At 37.3% G+C, this 23,228-nt stretch overlaps 1 protein-coding gene and 1 non-coding gene across 2 annotated transcripts in view; one reads left to right on the forward strand and one right to left on the reverse strand.

Annotated features, from left to right (window-relative positions):
* DIAPH2 (diaphanous related formin 2) overlaps positions 1 to 22,312 on the forward strand; it is a 76,630-nt gene extending 54,318 nt beyond the window's left edge. Inside the window, 3 exon segments of the mRNA NM_001083789.2 lie at positions 3,958 to 3,990; positions 6,741 to 6,917; positions 21,477 to 22,312. Of these exon segments, the coding sequence (NP_001077258.1) occupies positions 3,958 to 3,990; positions 6,741 to 6,917; positions 21,477 to 21,515 (249 nt within the window). The 3' untranslated portion in view covers positions 21,516 to 22,312.
* LOC112445243 (small nucleolar RNA SNORA70) lies at positions 838 to 970 on the reverse strand. The gene has a single exon (XR_003033609.1). It is a non-coding gene; the product is annotated as a small nucleolar RNA SNORA70 (small nucleolar RNA).
* Positions 22,313 to 23,228: the final 916 nt, after the last annotated feature.

Raw genomic sequence — 23,228 nt, forward strand, 5'->3', positions numbered from 1 at the left:
TTTCCATTTAAATAGGATGGACAGAGTAGGTCTCCCTGAGCAAGAACTTGAAAGGGGAAGAAGTGATGGAAGGGGCTATATGGATTACAGAAAAAATCTTTCCAGGCAAAGAGAAGAGACAGTACATGTGGCTTACTGTCTTCTTGGGGAACGGTGAAGTGGTTGGTGTGACTGGAGCTGAGTGAATGAAAGAAACAGTAGTAGGAGATGAGGTCAGAGGGATATGGAGAGTGTGCAGCTCTGTAGGGCCTTGCAGGCTCTTGTAAGGACTTTGACTTTCACTGGAAGTGAAAATAGGGCGCCATTGAAAAGTTTTGAGCAGAGGAGTGATATGATCTGACTTTTTTTTTTTCCTAACTAAAGTCCATGGTTTATTCAGATTTCCTTAGCTTTTTCTTTCTTTCTTTTTTTGGACCGGAAAGTAGAATTTATTGGTGTGTGTAAGGAGGGGACAACACCAAGGCTTTCATGAGTGCAGGGGCTGCCATTTGTCCAGAGGGCCAGCATTAGGGATGTATTTGACCACACAACCATCTGGGATGAGCTGCTTTTCTGCCACCATGTTTTCAATTTTATCCATATTAAATTTAGTAATTTCCCACTTCTTGGAGATGTGAATCTTCTGGCGACCAGGGAACTTGAACTTGGCCCTGTGTAGGGCTTCAATTACATGCTCATTGCTCTGCAGCTTGGTGTGGATGCATGTTATGACTTGGCCAAAGTGGACCCTGGCCACTGTGCCCTGGGGCTTTCCAAAGGCAGTGCATGTACCACTGCCTAGTACATGTGGAGCCTAGATTGGGGACAGCATGCCAGTCATGAAGGTTCACTGGCAAGGGTTGTCTCCAAGGTCCCTTAGGGAAACTTGTACAGGCACCGGCTGCATACACTACTGAGGAGGCTGCTGTTTATAGCCATTGCACACTGGGCCCCAATGGGGAAAGAGCACAGTTGGTTTAACTGGCTGCAAACTGACTTGGGTTTAAACAGTGTCACTTCATCAGTGTGTTCAGAATTAACTGTAGCAGGGTAACCTGGAAATAGGGACATAAGCTAGGGGGCTCTTACAGAAATCTAAGAATGAGGTGATGCAGTGGCAACTTGAAGCATACGCCCGTGGCGGATTCATGTTGATGTATGGCAAACCAATACAATATTGTAAAATAATTAGCCTCCAATTAAAATAAATAAATTTATACTAAAAATAAAAATAAATAAAAGGCAACTCATCAACTGAAAAAAAAAAAAAAAGGATGTTACTTTGGCAATGAGGAGAGAATTGTGGCAGAGATAATTATTATGAGGCCACTGCCATGACTAGACTCTAAATGGATGGTTTGTATGAGAATGTAGAAGCAACTGCAGAAAGATCACTATGGAACTTGACAACTGTTTGGCTATAGGGAATTAAGGAGAGGGAGGAAACCAAGGTGATATGGAAGACTTGAAACTGGAGGAGTGGGATCCAGATCGTACCCTTACCATAAATGCGACCCTTCTTTTTGAAAGTCTGTCCTGACCCTTTGTGATCATCCTTTGGGCTTATGTAGTGTTTCCGCTGGGTTATTAATTGTCTACTCACTTTTTGCTACTATATTTGCCCTCCTATTACCCACCTTCCAGATCTGAGAGAAGAGCTCTGATTCTTACAATTGTGGCAGTATTAAGGTATAATTAGCAATTAAGAATAATGAAAGACCAAAGAATCTAAATTTATATTTAGTTTGTATATGAAGAATAGCTGATTGAAGAACATTAGTATATATTGGTTAAAGTGAATTCAGTAGATGATACGTTAAGATGTGTTAGGCAAAGACTTTGGTTGGAGGGGAATGCTCTTCGAGGTGATGCTTGACCTTCTGTTAATGGTGACAAAAGGAAGTTACCCAAAGGAAAATTAAACTAATAGGGCTTGGGACATATCTGTGAATTTTAGATTACCATGAACTGTTTCAATTCAGTAGTTCAACCCTAATATCCTACAGCTTAATTATACCAACTGAAGAGGCCATTGACCATTGACTAAGAGTTAGTATCTAGTAACAATCATATCTGTGGTCTGTGGTTGAGTCATTTAGCCTCCACAAGGTTCAGTTCCATCATTTGTAAATTGAGAGGTTTTGATCATATTATCTCAAATTTCATCCAATTTAATAGTGTCTAACTCCATATAATAGAATTTAATATGGATAAAAAATGATAATTTCAAAATGGAGAGTGGGGGTGGGAGAAGAGAACTAAAGTTTCTTCCCGTAAGACAAAGTGGAAATATTGCTAGCAATGTTTTTTGTTTGTTTCTGTCCCCCACAATTAAACTGTCAACATATATTCAATTGAGATACAGATTTAAAGTATTCAAGACATGTGTATACCTTAACTTAGAGAACTGACTAAATTAAATCTTATTTCCCCTGAATTTACATTCTTACTTTGAAGATACATATATGCTTCCAATCTTGAGTTTATAATCCCAAAGGATGGAAAAAAAAAGAAAAGCAGTGGTTGTTTGAAGAACAGTATAACTAATAAATAACACAGGTGGACAGGTAGCAGGCTAAGTGCAGCACTTTTGAGACTTTGACATTTCTCACTCTGATTTTGCATTACAGAAAATCATGAAGCTTGTCATTGTGCATAAAACAGTTTTCTGTACCCCACTGGGAAAATTAAAGAGAACTTACCAGGTAGAGATAGTCTTAGGGTGAATTGATTTCTCTTAAAAAGGCTTCAGTTGTGATATAAATACTCCCCCTTACTTTCTTTTTTATAGGCAGCAAAGATTGATTGGGGTTTGTGTCAGCAGGATGTGATAAAGACATAGTACAAAGATGTAGTTATGTAAATCCTTGAGGGAATCAACAGCTTAAAAGTAGAAAAAGAACTACATGTATAATAGCATATTTGTCCCAACTGATGGAGGGGAGGATGATCTTTAATATCATTTAGTTGGTGGTATTTGAAGATGATTTTATGAGACCCTGTGACCAAATACTTCTCACTTAAAACTCCTACTAGAATTCTTCCCACCAGCGAGCCACATATTTTTCTTAGTTAAAAGGGATGTGAGCATGCATGATGTACATCATTCAGCTTCTATTGTAGGAAATAAATGTATAGGATGTTGTAGAAGGGTTAATTTCTGTTCCTAACATGATTTTTAAAAATCTGATTCTTTCCTAATCAAATTTCTTAACTAGCACTTCAACATACTTCAACATATTTATATAATATAATGGCTTTCGTGCTCCTCTTTTGTTATTGTAATTTTGCTGTATCTAAATCTTGAAGTAGTTGTGCCTATATATGCTGTATGGTAATTTTAATTAGTCACTGTATCTTCTAAACTGGAATGTACCATTTCCAATGATTCTCAACGTTAGAGGTAGAAAACCACGTGCAAAAAAAAGTGTTGGAGGTTTTGAGAAATGGGCATATATTAACAGAATCGGTAAGTTCAATGTTATCTAGAATATTTATAAAGTGTTCTATAAATATCTATCCATAACTGAGTTCTAGACTGAGCTGTTTCATGGTATTTCACTACAATTAAATGTGACATTTTTCCTATTGTTCATGGTTTTAAAAAATTTATGTCACTTAAAAATATGATTATTCATGCTAAAACTTTGAAAAAGCTTGACAGGGCTTATGACTTTGTTATATCTTATGTCACATTTGAACACTGTAGTAATGATATGTGATCTAAATCTGACTTTGAGAATTTGGGAGTCATCTTGTAAAACAAAGGGACACCCCCTCCACCAAATCGTCATTTTTAATCCTTAAAAAGTTTTTTTCTCTTGTAAAGAATTTTTATGTTTATATGATATATTTAAATTTTCTAATTCTTTTTGAAGAGTTTTAGTTGATAAAAAATGAGAATCATTCAGATATTTTCTTGTTTGATCTGTAAATGTCTCTTGTCTGACAGTTTTTTTTTTTTTTTGGTTTTAATAGAATATTCAAATAAAAACTTTGGCAGATGATGTGGTAAGGTGGACTTAGTAGCATGTTATTATATTATGCATGTTGCTTTTTTTATTAAAGTGGGTGGACATTAAAGCATTGATATATGTAACAATGTGAAAAGTCTAGATGTTTATAAAGTACAGTAGATGGAAGAATTGTCAATAAAAAACAGCAGATGTCTGCAAAAAAATCAGACTTTTCTTTTTTTGAATGTAAAAAGAAACAACTCTATGAGATCTCAAAATAATTTCTATATTGCCATCCTGATACATACCTTAAGCAATTAAAAAACCTATATAAATCTAACTCTGGAAAGCACAAATGTTTCCTTTTTCAGTAGCCATGTAAATCGACCCTGAATATGTTAAGTATTAATATTAACAGTAAAGGAAATTAATTTAAAATAGAAAGGAAGTTAAGTTCATTGTGTTAGCCAGAAATGTGCTATTAAATTTAAAATCCTCAAGTATTTTTGAGCTAAGTCTATTGTAAAACTTATTAAAATTATGGGCTTAAAATTTAAGTGTGCCCTTTAATACCTAATACCCTGGTGGCTCAGATGGTAAAGCATCTGCCTACAATGCGGGAGACCTGGGTTCAATCCCTGCGTCAAGAAGATCCCCTGGAGAAGGAAATGTCAACCCACTCCAGTGCTCTTGCCTCGAAGATCCCATGGACGGAGGATCCTGGTAGGTTACAGTCCATGGGGTCGCAAAGAGTCAGACATGACTGAGCGACTTCACTTAATAGCTAAACTTTTAAAAAAAGGTATTTTAAGCAGTGTCATTTTTTTTTTCTCTGTGAAATTACCTATCTACAAATAGTGTAGAATATTATTCATGATTTAAGGAAGTGAAAGTATATGGCTTAATTTTATTTTCTTATCAAGATATAGCTGAAAGCAAAAGCCAATTTTCTAGATCGAAGTGAATGGCATAGTGGAAGATCAAATATATATGTAAATAATGCTATTCAGTATAAACAAGCCAGCACTGCAAAAGTAAATATTAAGTGATATAAAGGGAAAGGAATAGAAATATGTTAATTTAATGGTTGATTGCATATTTAAATGCTTTTATGTCCACCATATCTTTTAGTAAAATTTGATTCTTGGTTATGTACTCAGCTTATTTGGGATTGCTTAATATTTTTTCTTGAGTTGTTTGAAGATATACTACATATCTAATCCAACTTAATTTTCCTCAAAGACTTTCAAATTTAAAAGAAAATTGGAAAATATAGAAGGTGATTTGAAGAAGTGAATCTTCAGTGACCACTGGGCTAGGAACCAGGGACTTGTCAATTTGGCAAGTTACTTTTTCTGTGAAATGAGAGTCAACCTAGATGGTTTTTCGTTTCTTCCCACCTCTAAAATATGATTTACATAATCTCTTTGTAAGCAACCATGTACTAAGATCATTTTTGGAATCCTAAATAAGCTGCTTAAAACTGCTCATATTTCTTTCAAAGTATACTTTTTATTAAAAAAAAGTGTTCTTTGAATGAAAATCACAGATTTTTTTTTTTTTTTAATATGGGTCAACAGTAGTTGACAACATTGTGGTAAGAACGTCTGCGATGCTTTGTATTGTTGAAGTGATTTATAAGCACTTGGTAACATGGCAGTGACAGGCACTGACGTCCTATCTAACATATCTGCTTGTTTGACATGAGCTGACAGTATGCATGTGCTTCTTAACAGAAACCAGAATAAAACTGAGTTGCATTCAGTTTTCTGGTCATTACTAATTTTTGATGTTCACTGTGCTGTGGTTCAAAACAGAATGGCCTGTTTACAGGCAACTGGAGTTGTTAACTCACTTTATGTGAAATTGCAAGCTAATTATAAGAGATTGTGCATGGAATCAATGGTTCTGAGTCAATATCTATAAAGTGGCAAGTTCTTCATAGTTTTGTTTTTAGGAATAAGATATTTCTGTTTGTGTTATATTTCCAGAAAATGGAACAGATAATGTTTTTAATTTTGTTCTGCTTCCTTGTTGGTCCTTTTAGGGAAGAAAAGGTGAGGGTAATAATAGTAAAAACAGCAATAGTAATAAATAGCAGCTAAGTACACTACATGTGTATTTTTAGATCTCACAATAACTCTTTTCTTGCTTTCTCTCTCTCCCCTCCCCTCTTCTCTTCCCTTCATTCCTTCCTTCTATATGTATTAACTTGTTACCCTATTTTAGAAATGAGGAGACAGTTGGAGACCAAGGAGTTTGCACAGGGTAGCCGACCTAGTGAATTGCAGATTCAAACCCAGGGAGTCTGGCTCCATAGTCCATGCTCTTAACCATTATATTCTACCACTACATTGCCAAAGTGCTCATAGATACTTGTCACAATTATTTTGGCATTTTGAAGAACAGAAATGTTAGTATAATTTCCCCCTTAGAATTGAATATCCTTTTCTTTTTCTTCCCTCATAGTTTCAAAGTTGGTGCCAAAGACACATTCTCCCTCAAACCACCACATGACTTTGAGATCAGACTTTTCTCACCTATTTACTGTGCAAAACAGCAATGACAAGGACCTAAGTTTCACTTTTGAGGAATACTTTTCACCCCCTAGACTTCTGAGGCTATTGAGCTACTTCAAGGTTTCACAGTAGTACAGTCTCTAAGTGGAGCTTGCTGCTTAAAATAACATTTTGTCAAAAAGACAATAATATATATTATACTAACTGCCATTTTGATGTTTTGGTTCCTGATGTTGGTGATTCTTGATCTGTTCCTTAGGGCTTCTTTTTTCCTTTCTGTTTGCAGCGTGACCGAATTACAAGTTTCAGAAAATCTACTGTGAAAAAGGAAAAACTTCTTATCCAACATCCTCTTGATTCTCAAGTTGCGATGAATGAGTTTCCAGCTGCTCAGCCATTATACGATGAACGATCTTTGAATTTGTCCGAAAAGGAAGTACTGGATTTATTTGAAAAAATGATGGTAAGTTAGACACCCTGATTTTGTTATAATTTTCAAGTGCATAGCACTGGGTTGGAAGTAGGGCTGTTTGTATGGACTGTGTTTATATCATATAAAGGAGAGGCCAGAAACTTGTTGATATAACAAAATTTTTTTTGAAAGTATCTGGTTTTTTGAGCTACAACATGTTTGTCTCTTCCACTATGAGCTCCTAAAAGCAGGGGCTGTCTTATTTATTTTCATTCTCTGTTATTCAGTAGTCTGTGGCACACTGGATCAGTTTTTTAACTACCTAATTTGTGTTTCTCTCCTATTAAGCTAAACAGGCCTAAGTCCAGTTCTCTGAAAACAATATAAAGTATCATGTTAGGTATATGAAGTAGAGTTTAGAGGACACAATGTTGTAAAAAAAAAACAACAAAACAAAACATAGAGGAGACAGAATAATTCCTCCAAGATTGTTTTATTATCCATAGTCATACCATCTATATTTTCTAGCATGCTTTTTATATTAAATACGTTCTAGTTTGTGGTCTAGATTATTTCTTAGATAATAAATATAATATTTTGATTTTTCAGCAGTTTATAGTAAGAGGAGAGATGAGGTTTCAGGCCATATTGGATGGATTTGCTTGATCAAAGAAGTGGAGATCCTGATTCATGATTTATTCATTTCTAGTTCTATTCCACTTATCATGGCAATTGTTTTGGTGTGTGTGGATATCTATTCATTTTGAGTTAAGGACTAAAAGAGTTTCAAAGATCTCCAAATAAGAGGTTAAGAATACTGGAAATCTATCAGTGGAACAAAGTAGAAAACCTAGAGATAAATCCACGCACCTATGGACACCTTATCTTTAACAAAGGAGGCAAGAATATACAATGGAGAATACAGTCTCTTTAACAAGTGCTGCTGGGAAAACTAGTCAACCACTTGTAAAAGAATGAAACTAGAACACTTTCTAATACCATACACAAAAATAAACTCAAAATGGATTAAAGATCTAAACGTAAGACCAGAAACTATAAAACTCCTAGAGAAAAACATAGGCAAAACACTCTCTGACATACATCACAGCAGGATCCTCTATGACCCACCTCTCAGAGTAATGGGAATAAAAGCAAAATAAACAGATGGGACCTAATTAAACTTAAAAGCTTTTGCACAATGAAGGAAACTATAAGCAAGGTGAAAAGACAGCCTTCAGAATGGGAGAAAATAATAGCAAACGAAGCAACTGACAAAGAATTAATCTCAAAAATATATAAGCAACTCCTGCATCTCAATTCCAGAAAAATAAATGACCCAATCAAAAAATGGGCCAAAGAACTAAATAGACATTTCTCCAAAGAAGACATTCAGATGGCTAACAAACACATGAAAAGATGCTCAACATCACTCATTATCAGAGAAATGCAAATCAAAACCACAATGAGGTACCATCTCACACTAGTCAGAATGGCTGCTATCAAAAAGCCTACAGACAATAAATGCTAGAGAGGGTGTGGAGAAAAGGGAACCCTCTTACACTGTTGGTGGGAATGCAAACTAGTAAGCCGCTATGGAGAACAGTGTGGAGATTCCTTAAAAACTGGAAATAGAACTGCCTTATGAACCAGCAATCCCACTGCTGGGCATACACACTGAGGAAACCAGAATTGAAAGGGACATGTGTACCCCAATGTTCATCACAGCACTGTTTACAATAGCCAGGACATGGAAGCAACCTAGATGCCCATCGGCAGATGAATGGTAAGAAAGCAGTGGTACATATACACAATGGAGTATTACTCAGCCATTAAAAAGAATGCATTTGAATCAGTTCTAATGAGGTGGGTGAAACTGGAGCCTGTTATACAGAGTGAAGTAAGTCAGGAAGAAAAACAGTATACTGTTTACTAACAGTATACTAACGCATATATATGGAATTTAGAAAGATGGTAATGATGACCCTATATGCGAGACAGCAAAAGAGACATGGATATATAGAACAGTCTTGGACTCTGTGGGAGAAGGTGAGGGTGGGATGATTTGATAGAATAGCATTGAAATATGTATGTTATCATATATGAAATAGATCGCCAGCCCAGGTTCTCAATGCATGAGACAGGGTGCTCAGGGCTGGTGCACTGGGATTACCCTGAGGGATGGGATAGAGAGGGAAGTAGGACGGGGGCTCAGGATGGGGAACATATATACACCCATGGCTGATTCATGTCAGTGTATGGCAAAAACCACTACAATATTGTAATTAGCCTTCAATTAAATAAATTAAAAAAAAAGAATACTGAAAATCTAGACCCTTCTACTCTGCCCATTATGGAATATCTTGTTCCTATCTAACACCCAATCCCACTATTCATTGAAAGTTGTTGAATAAAAACAAATTCCCTTTATCAGATTAGATTAGTCGCTCAGTCGTGTCCGACTCTTTGCTACCTCATGAATCACAGCACGCCAGGCCTCCCTGTCCATCACCAACTCCCGGAGTTCACTGAGACTCACGTCCATCGAGTCAGTGATGCCATCCAGCCATCTCATCTTCTGTCGTCCCCTTCTCCTCCTGCCCCCAATCCCTCCCAGCATCAGTCTTTTCCAATGAGTCAACTCTTCACATGAGGTGGCCAAAGTACTGGAGTTTCAGCTTTAGCATCATTCCTTCCAAAGAAGGAATTATCTTTATACTTTTCCTTTAATGCCCTTTCTGTCTAGCCAAAGCTGACATCCAGCTTTTCCCATGACACAAGTCCTGACATATCCACTCTCTTCAGACCTTCCTGCCATGTTCCTTGAATGGTCTTTCAATAACCCTTTGTCTTTTAAGGTCTATTATCTGCTGACTGACCTTGATGATGATAGCACCTGGTTATCCTTTTAACCTTTCCCTTGTTATTCATTTTGGTGATTTCTACTATTACATTGATAATCTTGCCATTGCTTTTTTGCCCTTAGTTCCTTGGTCTTCTGAACTCTAACCTCTGCATGTATGTATTTAGCCAATTTTAGGCATGACAGCACTTTGGACTGTCATTCTTTGGAATGATTCCACCTCTGAGATCTTTAACCCAAAATTCTTCTCGAAAGGTAAACAACCTATACTACCTTTTCCAGGCCTTTAATTTTACAGGGTATGTTTGTGTAGTGGTTAAGAGCTGAACTCTGGGGTCATTCAGACTTGAGTTTGAGTTCTGGCTGTGCCGTTAATCACATTACCCTGTGAAGTCATGATACATCTTCTCAGCACTTTATTTTCCATAACTCTTAACAAAATTATAATAGTGTCTACATTATATGGTTTATTTAAGGATTAAAGGAGATGATATTCCTGGAATAATGCCTGGCATAAAGTTTTCTATAAAAATAATTTTATGAATATTTATTGTATTTCATTCCTTTATCAAATAAAGCTCTGTTCTTCAGTTTCCAATATTTCCTGATCACCTAGACTGCCCTTCAGTTTGCAGTGGGATTGTCTTGTCTTAATCACCCCAACCAACAACAATAGAAACAAACATTTTTTGACACTAATCAAACTTTTTAATCTTTTTTTTTTTAAAGTCTTCTTATTTTCACTCAGATTTCACTCAAATGATACTCCTTTAATCTGCTGACAAATTGGTTACTAATTTTTATGGAAGTAAAATAGTTCTTTGAGTTAATCAGTGGCATTGCCATATTCTAGTTTACTTTAACTCAACAATTATGGGCCGTCTTCCAGGCCATTTGTTTCCTCTGTCATTTCTAATTGCTTTCCAAATGCCATTGGTTCTGCTTTTGCAATGACTTTGACATCTTTTTCCACAGTTGTCCTCCAGCTGCTCTTACCCTACTTTAGACAATATCCCTCTCTGATTTTTTCTCACAGACTATGAAAATTGCCTCCTATCTGGTCTTCCTCTTGTCCTCCAGGTTTTTCCTGTTCTGATCCAGTGATGCTTTATTAATGATTCTGAAACAGGTTTCTTTTCTAAAGCTCCAAGTAGGCCCTTCTGTTTTCAGTCATCTTACACGTCCCTACTCCATTCCCTCCACCATACTTATCGATGATTATTTCACACCTTTACTTTGCTGCTCAATCCTCAGAACTCTTACCCATGTTCATGCTCTGCTGATGATCTTGGTGCCTAATTTCATGAGTAAACTGAAGTGATCAGAAGAGAACTTCCACAGACTCCCACCACCATATCTCCTTGTCACCATAGATGAAGTTTTCATCTTTCAATCCTCCCATTTGTGTAGAAGATTCCATTCCTTTTGACCTACTCAAGGACATTACTCCAATCATTTTCTCCTCTGTCGTCTGCCCTTCCCAGCACCTTACAAACATGCTATCTCACTTTACAACTTTTTCATGATTTTATGCCCCTAGCCTATTGCTGCTCAGTTTTTACTCTCCTTTGAAGCAAAACACCTAATAATTTTGTTTATATTCACTGCTTCTGATTTCTCTCATCCTACTTTCTCTCCTAAACTCACTCTATCTAGCCTCTATTCCATCATTCTATCAAAATGGGGTTTATCAGTGTCACCAAAAATCATGCTGCCTAGCCCTATATTCAGTTCTCAGTTCTTATCTTAACCAACCTACCAGCAGTGTTGATGCAGTTGGTTATACATCTCCCTCCCCTTACCCCCCTGGGGCATTAATTTTGTTTTTCTCCAAACTCTTTGGCTGCTGCTTCAGTTTTCTTTGCTGATTCCTTTTAGTGTCCTCAACTTTTAAATGTTGGAGGGGCCTGGGGATCAGTCCTTGGAATCTTCTCTTCTCTACACTATCTTTTTTTGTTATTGCAACTAATTCTATGGCTTTACATTCCATTTGTATGCTCACAATTTTCAAATTTATCTCCAGCTTAGTCCTCATGTCTGAAATCAAGACTCTCATAATCGTATTTCGTAATCAGCCACTCTCCCTGGATGGATGGTCACTAGACTTCTAAAAGTACCATATCAAAAAACTAAGCTGTTAATATTCTCCTCCAGACTTGCTCCTCCTGGTGTCTTCCCCTTCTCAGTCGATGGTATATCCATCTGTTCAGTTACTTGGGCCAAACACTTTAGGATTATCCTTGATTACTCTCTCTTTGTCACATTCCACATTTAATTTGCTAGGAAACCCATAAGCTCTACCCTCAAAGTAAGGTACTTGTAAAAGCTGACCATTTCTTACCACCTTCACTGGTCCCATACTAGTTGAAGCCTCACCTAGGCTGCTACAGGAGTGGCAGAGCTATTATGATTAACAGAGTTCCTCACTTGTCTCCCTGCTTCCACCATGACCCTCTACAGTGTATTCTCAAATATTACCCATTTAAAACCTGACAACATCATGTCATTTGGGTTCTCAAATCTTTCCATAGCTTCTGAAATCTCTCTATAGCTTCTCAAATCTCTCCTATGGCTTCCTAATTCCTCCAGGATACAAAAACCAGTATCCTTAAAAGAGTAAGGCCCTCTATGATTTGATCCCCAATTTACCTTTCTGAAGGACTTTCCTGGTGGCTCAGGTGGTAAAGAATCTGCCTACAATGTGGGAGACCTGGGTTCGATCCCTGGGTTGGGAAGATCCCCTGGAGAAGGAAATGGCAAACCACTCCAATATTCTTGCCTGGAGAATTCCATGGACAGAGGAGCCTGGTGGGCTACAGTCCAAGGGGTTGCAAAGAGTTGGACGTGGCTGAGTGACTAACATTTTCACAATTTGACCCTTTTGATATCTTCCTCTACTACCCTTTTCATTTGCTCATTTGCTTCAGTTACATGCATTCATTTTACGTGATGATAGCCATAAACAAAAAATGATTCCTGGCTGTTTTAAATTTTTAAATTTGTGTACAGCATTTACAGTGTTTTCAAACCTTTTATAGAATTTTTGTTTTGTGGTTTGAATATTAATTCTAATATTTCATCAGCAGTTTACCACATCCCTCTTTAAATGTGACATGTTTTTTAAAAGATTTACTTGTGGATTCATAAACGTTAAAGAAAGGTACAACCTGGTGCCACATTGTCCAAATGATAATTTTTCCTTCCATGGAAATGTTGGAAGAGGAAATCAGAGAATTGTGGTTTGCTTAAAAGTAAAAACAAAAGATCAATTAAAAAAAAAAAAAAAACTTTTAAAGGGTTGTGTCTCTTCTTTGAGAGAAGTCTGCTGCTGCTGCTGCTAAGTCACTTCAGTCATGTCCGACTCTGTGCGACCCCATAGACGGCAGCCCACCAGGCTTCCCCGTCCCTGGGATTCTCCAGGCAAGAACACTGGAGTGGGTTGCCATTTCCTTCTCCAATGCATGAAAGTGAAAAGTGAAATTGAAGTCGCTCAGTCGTGTCCGACTCTTAACAACCCCATGAACTTCAGCCTTCCAGGCTCCTCCGTCCATGGGATTTTCCAGGCAAGAGTACTGGAGTGGGGTGCCATTGCCTTCTCCGTGAGAGAAGTCTACTTGTATATTAAACATTATATATTTTCTTTATTATCTTTTGTTTGACTATAATCAGATTAAATGAACAACTTATTTTATGAATTATCGTAGCTCACATTTACTGTGCACTTATGGGCCCAGCATGTAATTGAATACTTTATTTGTATTATTTCAGCTGATCCTTGTGACAGTGCTGCAAAGTAGGCAACATAGTTATACTCTATTTTTCAGATAAGGATATTAAGGCTTCAGTTCAGTTCAGTCGCTCAGTCATGTCCAACTCTTTGTGACCCCGTGAACTGCAGCACGCCAGGTCTCCCTGTCCATCACCAATTCCGGGAGTTCACCCAAACCCATGTCCACTGAGTCAGTGATGCCATCCAATCATCTCATCCTCTGTCGTTGCCTTTTCCTCCTGTCCTCAATCTTTCCCAGCATCAGGGTCTTTTCCAGTGAGTCAGCTCTTTGCATCAGGTGGCCAAAGTATTGGAGTTTCAGCTTCAACATCAGTCCTTCCAGTGAACCCCCAGGACTGATCTCCTTCAGGATGGAATGGTTGGATCTCCTTGCAGTCCAAGGGACTCTCAAGAGTCTTCTCCAACACCACAGTTCAAAAGCATCAATCTTTGGCACTCAGCTTTCTTTATAGTCCAACTCTCACATCCATACATGACTACTGGAAAAACCATAGCCTTCACTAGACAGACTTTTGTTGACAGAGTAATGTCTCTGCTTTTTAATATGCTGTCTAGGTTGGTCATAACTTTCCTTCCAAGGAGTAAGAGTCCTTTAATTTCATGTCTGCAATCACCATCTGCAGTGATTTTGGAGCCCCAAAAAATAAAGTCAGCCACTGTTTCCCCATCTATTTCCCATGAAGTGATGGGACCAGATGCCATGATATTAGTTTTCTGAATGTTGAGCTTTAAGCAAACTTTTTCACTCTCCTCTTTCACTTTCATCAAGAGACTCTTTAGTAGTTCTTCTTCACTTTCTGCCACAAGGGTGGTGTCATTTGCATATCTGAGGTTATTGATATTTCTCCCACTAATCTTGATTCCAGCTTGTGCTTCCTCCAGCCCAGCATTTTTCCCATTCTATTGTTTTCCTCTATTTCTTTGCATATTAAGGCTTAGGAAGAGGGTAAAGAAATTGGTTCTGTAACTTGCCTAAGCTAATAAGGGGTTGAGGTGGAACTTAAATTTAGGTACACAAAAATCTAAAACATTGGCATTTTGGTAATCTCTATCTTTAATAATTTTACATTTAAGCTGAATTTAAATTTTGTACATTTTCCTTGCACACATACTCAGTGGAAGTAGAAGGCAACTCAGAGGTACATTGCCTCACAGATAAAATCAACTTGAGATGGAAAGTTGTATTTTTACAAGTTACTGCTTTTTATAAAGCATTACTTGTAAAGAAGGAGGCCTGCAATTTACTAATGGAAAACTGTTAAAATGCTGTTTTCAAAGTTGATTGAGTTAACAGTCTGAAGTCTTTCTGTTTCTAAAACATAGAAGTCAATTTCTAGATATGAAATTTCCCTTTTTTAAAATTCTTTTGTGGGTGTCCTTCCATGAACAAATAATGTGATAGATGTTGTTACAATGATGTAATTGATGGCTGTTATGACAATCTTATCTCTCTTGATTCTCATCCTTTGTTGTGGTATTCCTCTTACCAGATATTTTAGACTTTAGAGAACTACAGAAGTTTAGACCATTGGGCCCAAACACCTTGTATGTGTTTTAGGATAACATACCTTGAGGTATGAAGCATTTAAAATAATTGCATAAAATAGCACATTATACACAGAAATAGAGTATGGGATACTTGAGAAGAAATATGTAAAAATTGCAATATAATTTATTATTTGGGATTTCTGGGTGATGATATATTTTGGTGAAACTTTTGGTGAAAGGCTTAAATAATAAAAGGCAACATTCAAATAAATCCTCATTACTCTGATAATTGAAATTGTTGTTCTATATGAGGATCATATCTGTCAGCAGCAGTTCTCCCCATATAGGCTTGTAGATGTAGATAATAGGGAAATATTGGGCTCAATATGAAATTAGTATAGATTTTTTTAAAGAAAATATTAATTCTTTGATTACTGTAACTTTTATTTAGCTACTAATAGCTCGTTTCAAAAATAACTTGACACTTTATAGCCAAGTAAAATCCTGGAACAAGTCCAGTTAACTGAAAGATCCAGACAGTTAGGTTTTACTTTACTACTGAGGTCAGTTCAGTTCAGTCGCTCGGTCCTGTCTGACTCTTTGCGACCCTATGGACTGCAGCACGCCAGGCTTCCCTGTTTATCACCAGCTCCCAGAGCTTACTCAGACTCATGTCCATCGAGTCGGTGATGCCATCCAACCATATCATCCTCTGTTGTCCCCTTCTCCTCCTGCCTTCAATCTTTCCCAGCATCAGGGTCTTTTCCAATGAGTCAGTTCTTTGCATCAGGTGACCAAAGTATTGGAGTTTCAGCTTCAGCATCAGTTCTTCCAATGAATATTCAGGACTGAAATCCTTTAGGATTGACTGGTTGGATCTCCTTGCAGTCCAAGGGACTCTCAAGAGTCTTCTCCAATACCAAAGTTCAAAAGCATCGATTCTTCAGTGCTTAGCTCTCTCTATAGTCCAACTCTTACATCCGTATATGACTACTGGAAAAACCATAGCTTTGACTAGATGGACCTTTTTCAGCAAAGTAATGTCTCTGCTTTTTAGTATGCTGTCTAGGTGTGTCATACATTTTCTTCCAAGGAGCAAGAGTCTTTTAATTTCATGGCTGCAGTCACGATGTGCAATGATTTTGGAGCCCAAGAAAATGAAGTCTGTCACTGTTTCCATTGTTTCCCCATCAATTTGCCATTAAGTGACGGGACCAGATACCATGATCTTAGTTTTCTGAATATTGAGTTTTAAGCCAGCTTTTTCACTCTCCTCTTTCACTTTCGTCAAGAGGCTCTTTAGTAGTTCTTCTTTGCTTTCTGCCATAAGGGTGGTGTCATCTGCATTTCTGAGGTTATTGATATTTCTCCCAGCAATCTTGATTCCAGCTTGTGCTTTATCCAGCCTGTCATTCTGCATCTAAGTTAAATAAGCAGGGTGACAATATACAGCCTTGACATACTCCTTTCCCAGTTTGGAACCAGTCTGTTGTTCCATGTCCAGTCTAACTGTTGCTTCTTGACCTGCATTTAGATTTCTCAGGAGGAAGTTCAGGTGGTCTGGTATTCCCATCTCTTTAAGAATTTTCCACAGTTTGTTGTGATCCACTCAGTCAAAGGTGATTACTAATGTACCACTGGGGCTTCCCAGGTGGTGCTAGTGATAAAGAACCTGCCTTCCAACACAAAAGATGAGAGAGACATGGGTTCAGTCCTTGGGTTGGGAAGATGTCCTGAAGAAGGGCATGGCAACCCACTCCAGTATTCTTGCCTGGGAAATCCCATGGACAGAGGACCCTGATGGGCTACAGTCCATAGGATCACAAAGAGTCAGACAAGACTGAAGTGACTTAGCATGCACATACACATGTACCACTGACACTGACATCTGTTATGCATTGATATGCCAGGTTCTGTATTGTGGCTGCTCAAGGAAGTAAGTAATAGGCAGATTTTTGGAGTAATGGTACCAATGGCTATTGCTGACAGATGTAAAGCTCCAAATTTGAAACTTTTAGATGATTGCTTATTTCATGGAGCACACGCTGTTTATTAGCAGTCTTCAATAGTTTGTAAAACTTGATTTTTCACTTGAAATGTAGTCTTTGCCTATTAATTTACGATTAGAAAGTGTTTTTTTTTTTTTTAATTAAAACTTTTAAGAATGAAAAAAAAAACCACACTTGTTTTTATATGATTTTTGTTATTACCCACATGGGGTAAATTATACTTGCTCTTTAAGATTCCTGTTCCCCTTTTCAGCCCAGTCATGTTTTGAAATCTTCCATAGTGGATAAAGGTAGTCGGATCAAAGCAAGAATATTTCTTCCACATTTTGGGGAGCGTAACTTTAAAAGATGACTGAATTGTCATAATATTACATATCACTTTTAACCCCAAATTCAAATTTGAATGAGGTTCATATTCATCGCAGAGAAGGCAATGGCACCCCACTCCAGTACTCTTGCCTGGAAAATCCCATGGACCGAGGAGCCTGTTGGGCTGAAGTCCATGGGGTTGCTAAGAGTCGGAGACGACTGAGCATCTTCACTTTCACTTTCATGCAGTGGAGAAGGAAATGGCAACCCACTCCAGTGTTCTTGCCTGGAGAATCCCAGGGACGGGGGAGCCTGGTGGGCTGCCATCTATGGGGTCGCACAGAGTCAGACATGACTGAAGCAACTTAGCAGCAGTAGCAGCAGCAGCAGCATATTCATCGTGTTTCTCAAGTTAATCAGACATTTTGTGTTGTCTGTAATTAAGGTTGGTGAAATATCTCCTCTCTTCCATTTTAAATATAAGGAAATTTATAATGCTGTAATTGAGTAACATTCAACATGTTAGGATATCCTAGCCTTTGAGTTTACTGAGAGTAACTGAGCTGGTCTTTGTACATTGAGTATACCAATTAAGGATTATTAAATGTTCAGTAGCAATAGCTCGTTTTTATCCAAACTGAATTAATTAGAGCAAGGAGAGAAATGCGTCTGGACACTGTCCGTTTACTTTTGAATATTATTGCCCTTTTGTATCCAACTGTTCTTTTTTTTTTTTGGCTTGGAGGATAGGGGATTTCCATTTTAAGCTTAAAAATAAACATATAGAGATGTCTTGGAAGTTCAAGTTGGAATTTAATTTGTTTTAGCTAGTACAATGATTTATTGAGTGGATGTCCAGCTTGCACTGGTCACACTAGATTCCTATAGATATGTCTATAAGAACTGTGTTCTTATATAGGTAAATAAATAGTTTAATTGTGTACAAAAGATGAGGCTAGTGATAATTTGTGATTAATTTCTAGGCACACGTCATTTCAATTTCAGTCATTTTTTAAAATAATTTTTATTTATTATTTTTGGCTGTGCTGGGTCTTCATTACTGCAAGGTTTTTCTCTAGTTGTGACAAGTGGGGGCTCTTCTCTAGTTGTGGTGTGTGGGCTTCTCATTTTGGTGGCTTCTCTTGTTATGGCTTCTGGGCTCCAGAGCACAGGCTTAGAAATTGTGCATGGGCTTAGTTGCTCCAAGGTATGTGCGATCCTCCTGGATCAGGGGTTGAACCTGTGTCTCCTGCATTGGCAAGCAAATTCTTTACCACTGAGCCAGCAGGGAAGCCCCTCAATTTCAGTTACTAAAGGCAATGCAAATGTGATGTTTTATACTTTGTTTCTATTCAGCAATTTACATTAATGTATTTTGCATTTTGGCATAATTTAATGAGAGTGTAGTTATATGCAATAAATACTAAATTGTCTGTCCTATACTCCATGTGGTAGAACTCTTATAAAGAATCCCAAAGGTTTTCAGTTTGTTCTCTCACTTTTGCTTTTCATCAGTTTTGAGAGCCAGTTTGACTTTGGACCCTAGGTGTTGTCCGTGACTGCTGTCATGGCTTTCTTTGTCACCCAACACCAGTCTTTTAGGAGTTGATTAGCCTGGATGAGAACCTTTTAGTGTTCTAAGCGTGTGGATACTTAATCGTGTCTGACGACCCTATGGACTGTGGCCCACTAGGCTCCTCTGTCCATGGAATTCTCCAGGCAAGAATACTGGAGTGGGTTGTGATTTCCTCCAGCAGGGGATCTTTCCAACCCAGGGATTGAACCCACATCTCCTGTATTGCAGGTGGATTCTTTACTGCTGAGCCACTGGGGAAGCTCGCTCTCAGCATAAGTAACTTTAGTTAAAGGTCAAGTTACTATAAAACAGTTATTGGTGGCATAGGACTCAAAATCTATAATAGGGCATGGAAACAGTTTCCAGGAATGGCTAGATCCTTAGAAATTGTCTTCTTAGCCTACTTTCCACTTTTTATACTCATATTTCCAATATCTTTACTCCTTGTCATTAGACTGAGAAAACACCAGCATCAGATCTAGTCATTTTATTTTCTTAAACACACTCACTCCCAAGTAAAGCATATAAAGGAGGAGTAAAACTCACCCCATAAATAGATCTCAAAGGTAACTAAATCTGGGTCACTTTTAAGTTTTCTTCCCAAGTACAATTCTCATTGAAGGTTCACAAATGAGGGAGTAGTAGGCTAGAAGTCCAGGAAGAGAAACTAAAGGAAACAGGTTTGCAAATTTTCTCTAATTGTAGCTAATAAACTTCACAATTCATTGCTTCTGTCTGTTCTGATTTGTACATAGAAATGTTCCTTAAAGAGGTTTTTTTTTTTTTTTTCTGTTTGAAAAGTTCCACTAGTGTTTTTTTTTTTTTTTTTGCTGTGAAGGCATTTTCACAACCATGTATTGATATGCACAGTGTGCCAGGTCATGTGCTACCTGCTGGAAGTACACACAGATTAATGCAATTCCTCCCTTGCCCCCAAAGAGCTCAGAATTTAGTCAGGGAGACAAGCAAGTAAACACAGGGTTTCCATGGTAATAAGACAGCTGTGAATAGGCTTTTGTGAGTACTTAACCCAGCACAAGGGCTCAGGGAGGAAACAGAAAATCTGAATATCCTATGAGACCCAGTGTCACTTCTGAGTTTTCAGAGTTTTAATTTTTTGACATTAAAGGGTTCTCAGAATTTGAATGACTTAATTCATCAAGGTCCAATGCCTTCTATATGCCAGGTGCTGTTAAGCTCTGAGTAGAGAGAGAGCAGAGAACAACTTAGGGAAAATCCCTACTGTCTCTGGTGGCTCATATGATAAAGAATCCACCTGCAATGTGGGAGACCTGGGTTCAATCCCTGGGTTGGGAAGATCCCCTGGAGGAGGGCATAGCGACCCACTCCAGTATTCTTGCCTGGAGAGTCCCCATGGATCAAGGAGCCTGGTGGGCTACAGTCCATGGGGTTGCAAAGAGTCGGACACGACTGAGTGACTAAGCACACAATTGTGGGGAAAAATAGAAGAAAAAAAGCGAAGACAAATTTCTGTGTCATGGAGAAATTTACTTGACAACTCTCTACTGAGTGCCAGATACTTTGTTAGATGCAGGGGAACATAAAAATGACAAAGACACTATCCCAGCTTCTGGGGTTTTAGTTTGTATGAGTTTTATACTTTTTATATTTTTTAATAGATTTTATACTTTTAAATGGTTGCAGAAAATCAAAAGAAGACTGTTTCAGGGCACATGAAAAATTGTGAAATTCAGTGTTCATAAACACAATTTTGTTGAATGCAGCCACAGCCATTTGTTTACATATTGTTGATGGCTCCTTTTGCACTGTGGAGTTGGGTAGTTGTGACAAAGTCCCTGTGACCTGCAAAGCCTAAAACATTTACTGTCTGGCCCTTTACAGAAAAAGTGTCAATGTCTGGACTAGTGTAATAGTCTCTAAACTCTCTGATTTCCTAGCCTGTTAGAAAAAATATATATTTGAGCAAGTAACCCAAACATGTTTTAACTAAAAAAAATATACCCATGTGTATGTACTAGTACTTTGTATAAAGTACAGACATAGAAAGGGATAAGAACATGCAAAGAACAAGATTTTTAGGTGATTTTAAATGAGTTTATTTATTAATGGTGTAAAAGCCTTTGCTGACATGATTAATACTGTTTTAGTGAGAGCAATGTCATTGTGTTATTATTTTTTATGTCTTGTTTAAAAAAAGACTAATTAGAAGGTTTAGTTCTAAGTCCATTTTATTTTGATACTTGGTTTAATGTCTCTTATAGTTGAAACATAAATCTGACAATACATAGGTCCAAGTGGAACGAGAACATTGTTAGTTACACTTATTAAATCATAGTATTAACTTTGCTCATTCCAATCCATGAATCGAGCTAAGGTTTTCTGCTGAACTGAACCATCTCCCTTAATGACAGTCAGTTGTTCTTGAAACTTATCTGAAGTGTTGCATTTTTATATTTGCAAATAAATGGATTCTAATGGGTTTTGAAAAACGGGCTTCACTAGATGTCATCAGGGACATGGGCCCTTTGCATCTTCCTTCTATATGCTTGATGTGTAGACCCTCATCCCCATGTTTATCTAATTATATCTGCTGCAGACGTTGCACCTGATGCTTGGAAGAAGGAGGAAGAGGTGAGTCATGAAAGGATGAAGGAGATCTACCTGGCAGTTGAGTGTGCCAGTGTGTGGCTTTTTCAGTGAGGTTCATTTGAAGCAGTTACTTTCTCACCAGCTGTTAAATTATTAAGGGATTGCTTGTCCTTTTGTGAATGAAAAATGCCCATCATGTGAAATTTCAGAAGTTTTAAAAATCTTTGTCTTGAGATAGCCAGAAATCTCTCTGTAAAATACATGTATCATTCTCACTTTCTATCTCATTTTAAAATATTGTAAATATTCTGCTCTATTTTAAATATCTTGTTTTATTAATTAAAAAAAAAAACCTACATTCTAATGTATTTTGGTTTCAACTTCTTGCAGTGGTTTGGATTTTATATGTGGGGCAAACTTCCCTACTCAGGAGTGCTTCTCACTTACAGTTTTTTCATAAAACATCCTTTTATTAAATAAATCATTTATTTTGGCAATATGTTTTCTCGGATTGTTCCACTAGTGACTCAAAGAAATGTAGTTTTAATACTTTATTATTGAAACAATCTAGTAAATAATATAAGCTGAGTTGTTTAAAAGGAAAAACAGCTGTATTTTCATTCAACTGTATGATAAACCTCCCACACTGAGTAATTTTTCTAATACTTGCTCTAGCATATTTTCAGCAGTGATTTCTATATGCCTTCTGACAGTATTGGCTGACAAAATAATGTGTTTTAGTTTACTACCATGTTGTTTTGCATATATTATCTCAGCTTCTTATACCAAGTGTTCCTCCAATGTCATGGGACCTTTTGTCTTTTGCTATTAAAGAAAGAAAACAAACGAGAGGCTTCTAAATGTGTGTCATTAAGTTTACAAAATTTCACTAAGTATTGGATTGCATATCACATGATTCTACTTATTGCTGAGAAAATAGAAAAAGCTTCTTTCATGCTCTAGATGTTTGAATTTTAAATGGTCTGTAAGTTTGAGGTAGCTTTAGGGCATGGCAACCCACTCCAGTATTCTTGCCTGGAGAATCCCCATGGACAGAGGAACCTGGCAGGCTACAGTCCATGGGGTCACAAAGAGTTGGACACAACTGAACGACTAAGCACAACACAGCACTCACTATCATTAGCTATATATTTTTAGGTACAATGTGCACATAAAGTGAGAGTCATCAATGATGGTTGATAATTTCAGATTTTTACATTAGTAACTTTTAATCTTGTGGGACCAGCTTCTTATTAGCCTTATATTTTTGTTATTTTTAACACATGATATGACTGAGGAAAGGCTCAGACTTCTGTGTAGGAAATACAACAATCTAGTATTTTCTTGTTGCCCTGTACTTGTGTTATTGGTACTATCTTATTATCCTCAATATGTTGTCTTTGCAGGAATCTTTTAAAGGTACTTTTCTATTTTGTTGTTGTTTTGAGGACTGACTTAGCTAAAACTAGGTCAAATAGCCTGTAAGTTCACATAACCAAGTACTTGTTACTGCAAATACATTGTAGTACACTGACAGTGAGAAAAACATGGGTTGTGAATACCCCACTTTTCCCTTGAGATAATTCCTATACCATTTGGAGCTATGGATCCAGTGAGGGATTCAGTATTATTCTCACGTTAAATATTAAAGTTTATTTTCTTGTATTTTGATTAAACATCAATATTTCACAAGCCACAGTTGATGCTTTAAGTAATATTTGAACTCTGGAAACCACTGGTTGAAGGTTGAACTCAGGAT

Source organism: Bos taurus, chromosome X (assembly GCF_002263795.3).
Source record: "Bos taurus isolate L1 Dominette 01449 registration number 42190680 breed Hereford chromosome X, ARS-UCD2.0, whole genome shotgun sequence".
Taxonomy (NCBI): domain Eukaryota; kingdom Metazoa; phylum Chordata; class Mammalia; order Artiodactyla; family Bovidae; genus Bos; species Bos taurus.